This window comes from Camponotus vicinus, unplaced genomic scaffold (genome assembly GCF_025532165.1).
Source record: "Camponotus vicinus isolate PSW18456_S1 unplaced genomic scaffold, iyCamVici1.0 SCAF_4, whole genome shotgun sequence".
NCBI classification, from domain to species: domain Eukaryota; kingdom Metazoa; phylum Arthropoda; class Insecta; order Hymenoptera; family Formicidae; genus Camponotus; species Camponotus vicinus.
The window spans coordinates 23,812,696-23,826,030 of NW_028141976.1; the positions used below are offsets into that span (position 1 = coordinate 23,812,696).

General features: G+C 30.3%; 1 protein-coding gene and 1 long non-coding RNA gene across 2 annotated transcripts; one reads left to right on the forward strand and one right to left on the reverse strand.

Annotated features, from left to right (window-relative positions):
- Nucleotides 1-3,406: 3,406 nt before the first annotated feature.
- Nucleotides 3,407-12,963, reverse strand: Reg-5 (Rhythmically expressed gene 5). Its single transcript, XM_083096926.1, has 4 exons — nucleotides 12,653-12,963; nucleotides 8,440-8,611; nucleotides 8,202-8,294; nucleotides 3,407-5,897 (listed from the first exon to the last, which is right to left on the reverse strand). The coding sequence occupies exons 1-4, from the start codon at nucleotides 12,785-12,787 to the stop codon at nucleotides 5,485-5,487; spliced, it is 813 nt and encodes a 270-aa protein (XP_082953052.1). The 5' UTR covers nucleotides 12,788-12,963; the 3' UTR covers nucleotides 3,407-5,484.
- LOC145970307 (uncharacterized) lies at nucleotides 5,490-7,272 on the forward strand. The gene is made up of 3 exons (XR_014438386.1): nucleotides 5,490-6,109; nucleotides 6,471-6,734; nucleotides 6,942-7,272. It is a non-coding gene; the product is annotated as an uncharacterized LOC145970307 (long non-coding RNA).
- Nucleotides 12,964-13,335: the final 372 nt, after the last annotated feature.

A 13,335-nucleotide genomic window follows, 5' to 3' on the forward strand; every position in this document is an offset into this window, starting at 1 on the left:
AGAAATATGTATATTTTGAATATATATACTATTGATAAATGATTTATATATTGTTACGTCCGCGGAACGATATATATCGAACGCGCGCGACACAATCGGCATACGCTGACGCTCGTGCACTCGTAAATAATAACGCGATTTAAGGTGCACAAGAATTTTAATAAATCGCGAGTAACATACAAGAATTCAGAATGATCGTAGAACGGATCACAAATAGACGCGCGTCCGCACAACTTGACAGCTGGGCTCAGACTCTTTGACAGTCGTTGTTTATAACAATATCTTGACAACGCGCGCGGAAACGATCTTCTTCGAAAGAATTCACCGAGTGACGAATACATTTAGCGGGACAGGACGCGGGGACGCAACAATATAATAAATAACGAATGTGATAAATAATTAATATTAATGACTTACATCATATCTTATTGATCCATCCACTTCCAAAACCTCCTTTTTTCTTTTGCTTTCTTCGCTTTTTCCTCATCGGCACTTCAATTCTCGTTGCACTCATTTGAATTCCTCGTTGCACTTACACTCATTCACGAAAAGTTCCTCGTTGCACTTGCAATTGTGTTCAGAGAAAGAATTTGATAATATGTGAAACGTCTCACATCACTATTTCACTGCTCAAGAGCCACTGAGCGAATGATCGTAAGTCAGAAACATTACCGCGGTACTGTTTATATCGCCAAGGTTGACTATGTAAAGGAAGAATTTGATAATATATGAAACGTCTCACATCCCTACTTTACTGCCCAAGGCTACTGTGCGAATGATAATAAAGCCGTGTATATTAACAATAGCGAGATACTATTTATCAAGGTCGAACACGGTGTTATTGATAATTCTCTCGTTGCCGAAATATTTTCTGTAATATAAAATATTCGTGCACGGAATATTAAATTATAGAAGCATTTTAATTTATTAATTAAGATTAATTGATTATTTATTAAACTATTCATCATGAAGTCTTTCGTTATGCTAATTATTTGCATCTATAATTCGATTGTTTTACTTTGTGTTCTCTCATAATCCAAATTATTTTTAGATTTTCAAGTAGAATGATAAAGTAACACGGATGAAATATATTTGTGACTCTAGGTATTGAAATAATAATTATTGTCCGTAAAGATCGCAACGATCGAAGCGATTATTTAACATTCTGGATTCATATCATTTAATCGATTCTCGATTAAATTGTACATTGTTTAATTAACAAGGATTGAGAAAATTTAAAGTATTGGTCGAAATATAATTAATTCTAATATTGTTAAAGATATATTATTATAATTAGCATCAATGATCGAAAGATCATGACATAATTAATTCTCTTATCCCCTTTTATGTATCTTCTGTTTCAATTTTTATTCACAGTAATAAATGATTACGATTCGATCAAAGTTTATCGTTGCGCTACAATTTCATGTCGTTAATTAATTTTTAATTAATTAATATTTATTAATATTTAAAGCAAATTATGTTTCGATACTAATCGTAATCGTGTTTAATAAAAAAATTACAATTTAGAACGAAGCGTTTCTCATCACTACCTTATTACTCGAGAGTCATCGTGCGAATGATGACAAAGCCGAAACATAGCGCGCTACTGTTTATATTTTATATTGCCAAAGTCGAACACCGTGATATCAATGATTCGTTGCCGAAATATTTTATACATTATAAAATATACACTAACACGTAATATTAACTTATAGAAGTATTTTAATTTATTGATTAAAATTGATTATTTATTAAACAATTTATCACGGAGCCTTTCGTTATGCTAATTATTTGCATTTATAATTCGATTGTTTTAGTTCGTGTTCTCTCATAATCCAAATTATATTTAGATTATCAAGTAGAACGATAAAGTAACACGGATGAAATTTGTGACTCTAAGTATTAAAATAATAATTATTGTTCAAAATGATCGAAGAGATTATTTAATATTTTGGATTCCTATTATTTAATTGATTCTCGATTAAATTGTATATTGTTTAATTAACAAGGATTGAGAAAATTTAAAGCATTAGTTGAAATATATTTCTAATATTGTTAAAGAAATATTATAATCAGCATCGAAAGATCATAATATATTTAATTCTCTTATCCCCTTTTATGTATCCCTTTTGTTTCAATTTTTATTCGCAGTAATGAATGATTGCGATTCGATAAAGATTTATCGCGATACAGTTTTATGACGTTAAATATTTTTTAGTTAATTAATTTTTATTAATATTTATAGCAAAATATGTTTCGATATTAATCGTAATCGTTCTTAGTAAAAAAATTACAATATACGAAGCGTTTCTCACCACTACTTTATTGCTCGAGAGTCACCGTGCGAATGATGACAAAGCCGTAACATAGCGCACTACTGTTTATATTTTATATTGCCAAAGTCGAACACCGTGTTATCGATAATTCGTTCCTGAAATATTTTACGTACTATAACATATACTGTTATACATGAGAATATTAAATTGCAGAAGTTTTTTAATTTATAGATTAATTAATCGATTATTTATTAAACAATTAATTAACATACGAAGCATTACTTTACTGCTCGAGTATCACCGAGCAAATAATAGCAAATGATAACATACAAACAATAATATGCTATTGTTTACGTCGCCAAAGTCGAACATAATGTTATTGATAATTCGTTGCCGAAATATTTTATATATTATAAAATATACACTAACGCCGAATATTAAATTATAGAAGTGTTTTAATTTATTGGTTAAGTTGATTATTTATTAAACAATTTATCACGGAGCCTTTATGTTAATTATTTGCGTATATAATTCAATTGTTTTATTTTGCGTTCTTTCATAATCAAAAAAAATATGTAATTGTTAATTGCAAATTACATATTTTTTCTTCGAAACAATTATGTATTTTCTTTACACCAATTGATTCCTCTCATTATTTTGTACATAAAAGTATTAAGGTAAGATAATCGAAAAATGAATATTTTACTAGATATTTTATGATTTACGTAAAAATTAAGAAATTATTTCAAGCCTCATAACTCGAAAAGTACTCAATGAAAAAATACTTTATTACAGTGTTTTGAAAAACTCTTGAGGTAAGCTACAAGAGCTTTTTTTTGGCAACAGATAGCCCTGACACCCTGTATAAGGAATGAAAAAGAGAAAGTAAAATAGAGAGAATATTGCGAAGTATATTCAATTAGTATAATTAAATAATAAATATAATATGTATAAATAGATACATAAAATATATATAATGGTATAATATAATTTTTATAATATATTTTATAAAATATAAATACATTCACATAATTACTCATATATTATACATTATGTATTTTTATGTATTCAATAAGTTTCAAAAGCATACAAATTGATAAATTAAGATATATAAAAAATGTTTATTAATACATTCACTAATAACATATGTATTTAATACATTCAGTATAAGTTTTTATATAACTTTCAAAGTATAAAAGTAATACGATAATGCAGTGCGTTGCTCTTTAAAGTTATTTTTTCGCTCTTTTAAAATTTGATATCATTATTATATAAAACTTATACATATATACACAATATTCTTATCGTAAAGTGTAAGCTAATATTATATTGAATGTCAAATCTTATTAATGTCGAATTTATATATATCTTCATATATTCGTATACATGAGGAGGTTTATTATATATTATGTATATTTTGTAATCTGAATTGATAATAAGATAAAATTGTGACAGAGAGTTAAAAAATAGACATTAGCATTCATTTATGACAAGATAAAGAAATGAAAGCTAAGATAACATTTCAATCTTTGGGTAAGATAATGACTTAAATTTTAAATAAACAATCCATAACATTTATATAAAAGAAGTAGTAATTTTATAATCAAATATAAAATCAGGACGTTTATAATGATTATTATCTATTAACAATAACGAAATTCTATTAATCTCAAGCAGTTATGAAATAAAGATTTATGAAAAATTTTTAATCATATATCATATCAAGTCTCGAGCTTTTTATAGTAGAGTATTTCATATGTGTGTGTGTGTGTATTCATATGTGTGTATATGCGTGTATTTATATACATATACATGTATTAGATATGTTAGTCTTAATTCATCACATTGTCTTATTGTTAATTTCTTTTCAAATATATATTACATTCTATATTTTATCACACTTTAAGTTCTACCTTATTTACGTATGTAATTTAATATTAATAGCAAATCCAGTATTTACAAATAAGCGTAAAAATGCATAGATTTAATAATACAATTATAGTCATCACGTAAAATATGTTGATTTTTTAAATTGTACGCAATTATATTTTTAATTAATATTTTTTTAAGTTTTAAGTTGTTACTTATTTATGCAAATAAAGATTTATATGATCGATAAATATGATCTCTCTATGAATATTACAATTATTGAATGTACAAATTATATGTATATGCAACTTTACGGATATTTTCGAAAGCAATAGTTTTTTCCTAGCAAATATTATTATTCGTTAAATATTCGTAAATTATTTATATAATATTAAATGGTGATTTTAAAATGATAATATATGTTATTTTTTTCAGCGAGGTACACTGGTTCCTTTATGCAACGTGATGACGCGTATATATATATATATAAAATATATAACTTATGATTTGTAAAAAATTTGTTATAAGAGAATTTAATTTTTTAATGAACTGCTATTTCATCAAATATATCGCAAAATAAATTTAAATTATATGCGATTTTTTTGTGTTAATAGATTGAATAGAAAATCTAAGCTTTTAAAATTATTCACAAGATAATTGATAAAATTTTATCGATATTTTGCCATAACAATCTCACATTGAGTATTAAATAAATAATAATAGAATAAAAAATTAAATAAGTAGAAACTAAATAATATTTCATGGTCGGCGATTATTTGTGTGTTATCGAGATAAGAATTTAATTACCGACCAATCGTCAAGCCAATTTAGATGGTTCGCAAACCGCGAATTTCTCTTATTTACATAAATCGATACATAAGCGATTTATATAAATCATAAATTTTTATCTCACAATCAGACGAAGTTTTTGAATCACATTCTCCGCTACGTCCTAAATTCCTATCCTACAGTCTATAAGATCCCAAAAAACAAAATAGAATACGATATTTTACACTTATACAACATACGATATATCAGATAAATTAAAATGCGCGCTCTAATAATAAGTTTGTAATTATATACAATTGATTTTTAAATCGTAATCTATTGTGACGCATAGCGACTACGATTATATATCGCTAGATATATTTAGTTCTCCTCTCATGTTTTCCATATATTATCGTAGTACGTCATCTATCTCGACATCATCTCTCCGCAAGATCTTAGCGACAATAATCCTCAATTCCTTCACGAGGCAATATAGCGAGGCTGTTCGCTGTGGAAAATAACTTATCAGATAGAAAAGACATGAAAAATTCCTCTTCTCTCTTTCTCTTCAATAGTAACGCATTCCGCGTTCATTAATCGCGTCTCGAAGTACCGATCTTTCGTAGGTCAGCGGATTGCCATGAAGACGTAGCGGTTTCGATCGTCGATAGTCCTTGTCAGTTATGAAGGACATTCTTCTTTTGGCCGGTGTAGGCTCGTTCGCGCCTTTCCCGTAGAATTTGCTACCGCTCTTAGCCTCGATCTCCTCTATTGATGGCAAACGAGAGTATCTGAGCTCATCGATGTCCTCGTCCCTCGGCAACGGGCGTTTCTGATCCTCCGGAACCGGTCGGCCATCCGGATAGACTCGTATCACCATCGGACCTGCCAGATACGGTCCACTCGGCTCCGATGATAGAACGTAATCACTACTTGCCACAGTCTCCTCCGCGAGGCCGTTCGTTTCGCTGCCACTGCTCGCTGGAACAATAAAAGAGAGACGGGCTCTCATTAACAAACGCGCCAGCGTGACCACGAAAATGATGTTGACTTAGTTATCGAGGATTAAGCAACAGGCCCACTTATATATACATAACGGGCCAGGAAGTATATGCACTTAGCTGCGTAAAACCCGTGTTCAAAATAATACATCGCTAAGATCGACTTGTTGAAGTCATAGAAGTATATACAGGGTATACTATAAATTTTTCATAATCATTTTGTGAAACAATTTTACGCAAAAATCGAATTATATCCCGTTAAAGCAGTATCAATTGTATAAATTTCTTGATAAATTTTTCTACAATTATTTTTATAAAGTTGTAACTTGTATATAATATGTACATTCTATATATTTTTTATTATAATATTATATAATCGTTTCTTATATTGCAGCATCCAAATTCCTATGTGCAATATCTGTGCTCTTCATATGTCAAGTTCTAATAGATTTTTTTAAACTTCATTCCCGCTTAGATTTGTGCGCTTTCGTACTATTTGATACAAAAGATAATTAATATATGTTAGAAAAGCAGTATTTTTTATGTTTAAAAGGGATAGACATCTATAAAAGGAAAAGAACAAGAATAGTGGTCTCCCGCTTCCGGGATGATCATTCTGGATCAACGGCCGCATTCCGCGCACATTTATTCCCAAACACGACCTCCCCATTATGTTAATTCGGAATCCAATATCTAGCACGTCAGCCCGTGTTCATGAGAGAACTTCATTTCGCTTCCGACAACTGGTCGAATGTCATCGATTAGTAGAATACAAGGACTCTAAGATAGACGTGCAGGAATTTGCTTTCGCGAGAGCGTATGTGTTTGCACATGTATTCTAGCAAGTGAATAAATATAAATATCTACATCATAAATTTCTCAACAAATGGCATAATAACTATTGACATTATGAAAACTAATCATGTAAAACGGAAAAAATATTGTTGTTTTTTTTTCTTCTTCGAGAATGAAATCGAGAAAAATATTTCTCTTATATATTCTCTCCTTTTTTCTTTCTTATCAGATCTCATATACACGAATGGTTCGGTAATTGATCGTTAAACATCTAAAATCAAGAGCACGCAATGCACGTGGCCCCTTTTTATCGCATGTCGATGAATCATTAATGTATATGCATGTTAAATATGGGCCATAGAGAAAATGTGAAAGCTACCGTAGTACGCTTCTGTAGGTAGGTATCTTTGACATTGATTGTAAGTAAAGTGACCTCCTTTCGCGATCTATCCATCTTTGTCTCGACATCTTAAATGTGCAAAAATTAAGACTTATTATGTTCACTGTCGAAAATGCTAATCAATCATTCGATTCTAAAAAAATATATCTAAATATTCTATATTTACATAATGATTTACATAAATTATTTATATGTATATTTATAATATTTATAGTATTTATATGTATATTTATAATATATTATATTACAAATATTTTATATTGCAATATAGTTAATATTAATCACGAATCAATTTATAATAAAAGATTTATATATTTAATAATTAAAAATATCTTTTGATTATTATCTTTACAATAAAAAAATTACTTTCTTAAAATAATGATTTTTTTTCGTCTTTATCATTGATATAAAATACCCTAACGTCTTTATCATTGATATAAAATAGCCTAACGAATGATATTAATTTTATTTTTCATTAAAGACTTTTATTATTTAACTTTAATACCAGAGAATTGGAGGAAGAAAGCATCTCGCGATAAAGTTTTGCATCAAATTGCGTGACCTTTTAGATTACCTTCATTTTTATTCGCGCATAATTCGACACATTCAATAAATCTATGGTACGATAACGATACAATTCTAATAATGTCAGTTCAGAATTCTCGATCGATTAAATTTGATTAAATCAATTCAGATCGGCGCATAACACGATTCTTTAAAAAAATGGAGAAAGCGCACGCGGTTAAAGTATTAAAAGCAATCAACAAGGACCTAATTTGAGGGAGAAAAAAGACTTTCTAGGAGTGCGAGCGGGATCGAAATCGCGGCTGAAACTTTCTCGAGGCAGAATGTGATTCCGTTTGCGAAGTCGCGATCAAAGAAAGATTTTCGAAACAGAGAAGCAAACCTATAATATCGTTTTTCTTCATCAGATAAACTAAGATGCTATTTCTTTTTATTGCATATTTCTTTCTAATCTGATTCACATTATTAGATTTAAATACCTGGATTGTTTTCTAATCGATCGTTATTGACAGTGAAAAACATGATTCTTTTAACAATTTTTTCAATCATTTTTAATACACTTACCAAGTAAGTCGGCCTCAGTCGTGAAGTAAGATTCGTCATTTTCGTGGCTGATTCTCGATGTAAATCTATTATTTCCTACCATGGCTCGCCAAACTGTAAACGAGACAAAATGGCTTGAATATAAGGCCGAATGGAGAGTCAAAATCGAAATTTGTGATTTATATATATGTCTCGGCTAGAAAAGTAAACGTGGAATTTCTTCCGCGATACACTCTTGACTACAGGAACGCTTCCTTACTCATTTCCTTGGCACCACGCTGATAGGGATCCAGCTGATCGAGAACATTGTCATTCATGCTGACGAGACTTCTTATGCCAGATACTAGCAGATTCTTATTGCAGTCCGGCCTCGACGAATCGGCGCAGAACTGTGCTACTTGTTTACTGAATAAGCCGTACAAATGACTCATCTGAAAGGAGAGAGAGAAGAAATCTCATTTAGAAATTGTAATAATCATTGATCCCATGTATCTGTAAAATATGAATATGCGATGCGTTAATTTTCATTCGTAGGAAAAAGAATGAAACAAAAAAACAAAGATTATGAAAATTATTATTAAAATTAAAACTGACAATGAATAATGATTTAATGGCAGTTGCCAATATACTCGCGTTTATGTCAAATTTTTGAAGAATATAAAGTTGGATTGTGTGCGGAGTCGCAATTGGGCCGCATTCCGACCGCGTCCGGTGAAACTCGGCAATGTATAACACCGGCGATGAAACTGACGAAGTTGCAAGTGAAGAGATATGTATGCGCAATGCGACGTTCTGTTCATCACGTATCATGGATTGCGTGATTACCGTCTTTTCGTCGGTCGCGTGAAATGTGACAGCCGATCTTGCGCTGAGGATAACGAGAACGATGTCCACCTGGATATCGAGTCCACGATGGACTCCTTTTGCTCGCTTCTACGACGCGCTACTGACGCGCATAACCGATCTTGCAATTAGAATTTCTAATGACAGTTCTTTAATTGGCATGCCATGATATCCTCTTTTATCTACATTTATTTCTCATGTTTCGACATTTTCTGGCAAATTATTTACGAATTTTAGAGACTGAATGAACCGATCTATTTGATATCACTCTTTTGACATATATATTTAAAACTAAACAAATCTCCAAAAAATTTTATGATGACCAAAAAATTTTAAGGAATTTTTATAAGGTAATTCAACCACGCAAAAGCATTTAAAAATCGTTTTAATTTCTCGAACATGTCTTTGAAATACTTTTTAAAGTTTTGTCGCTAAATGTGTGCTATATTTTCTACATATAAAAGATTATTAAATATTTAAGTCAATTAGAATTAAAAGCTAATCATAATAACAATAGAATGTTTTTTAATCTCATAATATTTCAATACATTTATTACTATTGATTAATGTTCCTTAGATCAATGATGGATTATTACTCCGTTTCCGTTGCGATTCCGGAAATTCGGAGAAAGCGGAGATTTTTTTAGCGAGACTCTCGGCTATAAGTGAATTAGCGCGGAAAGACAATGATATGACTGCATATGTAGTTACGCTAGAGAGATATACTTTTACATTTCGAAGCGATATTTATATCCCCCACTTTCGTTTAGAAAATATTTTCCGTTATTTATAGAAAAAATGCAGTAGTTGAATTGTAATTAATTTTAAAATTGTTCAAAACAACTCTATTTGTCTCACAGATATAAATATTACATTAAATTTAATTTAATTTAAATTACGGATTTCTTATCAAGTGTACACTATTCAAAACTCGAAGAAATATGTCAAGTTATCTCTAATATGATATCTTTCTACTCATCTAATTAGCTCTAAAATCGATATATAATTCATACATTAATTTGAACTTTATCGAGAAACTAATCTCACAATCAGATATACGTTATAGTGCTCTTGAACTTCAACTCGACACTTACTCGGCATTTACGATCACTTTTACTTGCTCTGAGAGTATTACACACATTTAATCCGGTGTATGCAGCCGAGAAATGCCGTGTCTATAGCCTTGGCCAAGAGTACGAAGTACATACTTTCAATAATTTGCGGTAAATCAACCTTAAAGTCAGCGTTTACCAATTAAGGTTTTGCACTATACATTGCACTTTATTTTTAGATTTAATATGCATTAATTTCCAATAAATATGAATAATCATGAGAAAACCTAAAGGATCTAAATATCTGCATATACTTTCTATTTTAATTTTTCAATTTAATTAGGGAATCCATAATTAACGAATTAAATAATTATATATAATTAAGAAATATTCTATTTTCAGAAATTTTCGAAATTTCATAGATTAATAAATATTGGGGAGACAAATGTTAACTAATTTTTGATACGTGTTGAAAGCAGATTTTATGATCTTCAGTGCGTTCGTTGGCTTTTGAGAATCCGTGCAATTATCGTGTCATGGCGACAATTAACAATCACTGGAATCTTCGCGGTAGCTGATCGTTGTAATTACGGTAATTTTCAAATTTTAATATTTTTCATCTTTATATGACACTTCACGGGTATTGAAAATATTCTATGGAAAATATGAAAGCTTTGAGATAAAGGATGTCATCCAAAATAAAATTGGAAAAATCACCGACATCCAATTTGATCCTATTGATTGATAATATTGAGCAACTTGAGGTTAATGTAGAGTTTCTGATTATTAAAACATTTTACTTGCACAAGACTATTAGTATTATAGGAAAGCTTACTAACAAACAAATATTACATTGGAGCACGACCCCCCTGTTCGCTATATTCGTCAAATAAAATTAAAAAAATTATATATAATTATATAGTTTCAATATAATTTTCGATTAAAATAGTTTTGTTACCAAAAAAATTCTGAAAAAGAGATTCTCAATCTCTTCTTTTAAAAAATCATCAATTTGTTTAAAATAGAAATAAAAAAATATGTCAAAAATCTTTTACTCTAATCTAGTAAAATAAACGATATCGTGATATTTAATTTTGAAGAACTTTTCGAACATTAGACTGTGTTTAAATTAATGTCATCCGCGAGAAATATGATTTTTGTTATCCAAAAGCTTTTTTATTTAGAATTATATTAGAATTTATAGTATAGAGAGGTAGTTTGTAAGAAGTATACTCGGAAAAAGTTAGATCAATTTTGATATATTGAAAGCTGCAAGATATTATACTAAGCAGTTATATCGTGTTTCAGGAATGTCCGTGTGTGTGTTATCGACAATTTATGATAATATATACATATACAATCAAAATCGAGTAAATCAAATAATCGAGAGATAATATATGCATCGTACTCTCGCGTTAGAGTGAATTGAGGAAATGACGAGTTAGTTTCGATTAATTCAAATGTAAGCGCGTTAAATAAATGGAAGAAGGAAAATAATTATTTTTTATAGATTATTGAAAGAATTTTTAAAATGTGAGTTATTAAAAGGAGTACTTAAAATTCAAAAGTATTCATCGAAAATTTATATGAAAATTATAAATATTATATTCACGTGAAATGAGATTTTTTATAATTTCACACATGTTTTACATAAATTTTCCATTTGCCGCATTCTAATTCATCGCGACTCATTTAAATGGACATCGTTAAGAGAAATTTGCAATACGAATGAGATCGCAAAAACATCTAGTACGCCCGGCACGTGGTTTGGATGCAACGTACTCGCATCGAATGTGTTTCGATTGTTTGGTGAAAGTCCACCGAATAGCGTTGATACCACGAAGAGATATTTACAATATCTCTCATTTTTGTGAGATTAATGAAGAAAATTTAGCGGTAATAATGTCAGTGGAAATAAAAATTAGATGTGTAAAGCTACAGTGAATAAAAAAAATATTTGTAAATCTTTTTTGAAATAATCTTTCACGAAGAAAAGAAATCAGTGACACATTAATAAAGATCATGCTAATATAGAAATACTTTGCACGCGCGATGTGTATATGTATCTGTGTGTAATATATTTCCGTTTTAAAATTGTTCAAAAAAGACAAGACGTGCAGATAAAAATTTTATTCACTCATTAAATATAAATGTGTCTTTTCTTATATCTTCCGCGTTTTTTATACATATGTGCATTTTTCTATATTGATTCTGTGAAAATAATCATAAATTTAGGTAGCTTATGTCAATCGTCATATCCTTGAATTATTATATTAATATGCATTATATTAAAATGATGCAAATAATTTATCGTACAAAAAATAGAATTGTAAATAAAATTATATACACAATTTCGGAGTAAATTTTATCAATTGGAGTAGATAGAATTTACTAATCCATTCTAGTACGACTTTTTCATCTCAAGAGAAATTTCTCAAATTTTTATCTAGAAAATCAGCAACATTTGGTAGAAACTTAAGAAATTCATTTAATAGAAACTTAATAGGAAATCGATAAATCTTTCGCATCAAATTATCTGCTACATTTTGGAGTAATCTCAATGATTCTTCTACTCACTTTCTCATCTCTCGAGAGAAATTCCCACATCGGTATCGCCGAGCCCGTAACTCGCATCGTCACGCAACAGCCTAGCAGAATGCAGGTGGTGACCTTCGCGATAAGAGTCCTGCTGGTCATCATCATCATCATCATCGTGCGTGCTTACTCTTCCTTTCGCTCTTCACGTACTCGTGACACTCGCTTCACGCCAACAGGTGTGCAAATCATGCGCAATTGCCGCTGTCACGATTGTTGCCAAACAATCAGCAACAAGCTTTCGCACAAATCGTGTAGCGATCGACCGTCTGGTACACACTGAGCTCCGGTCTCGTTTGCCGCTTCGTTTTATGTTGACATGCGCATCTCAGTAGCGACCACGCGTCTTCGAGTGCCCCCACTTTATTCATGTATCCGGATTTCATGCATACGTCAGTACGAGGAGCAGAGTCCACGGGGTCCGGAAAGGTATTTACGCGCTCTAGGAAATCACGCTGACGCGACACAAATATGCAAAAAAAAGGCATTCCTTAATTTTATTCGGCGCCGTGCCGAAATTCCTACGCCCGAGACACGTGCAGAGTCGATGAAATCTTCATAAATTTTCTGTCACAATATTAAACGAATTAGATACAAAAGATGCGGAGAAATTCATCAATAAATTTATAAATTATTAAATGCATTATTTTAATTAAACTTACAGG

Coding starts and splice junctions, on each gene's coding strand:
- Reg-5 (XM_083096926.1), bottom strand. CDS start 12,787: ATGATGATGATGATGATGACCAGCAGGACTCTTATCGCGAAGGTCACC. Junction 8,295..8,439: donor GCGTGGTGCCAAGGAAATGA/GTAAGGAAGCGT, acceptor TCTCGTTTACAG/TTTGGCGAGCCATGGTAGGA. Junction 5,898..8,201: donor GACTGAGGCCGACTTACTTG/GTAAGTGTATTA, acceptor TTATTGTTCCAG/CGAGCAGTGGCAGCGAAACG.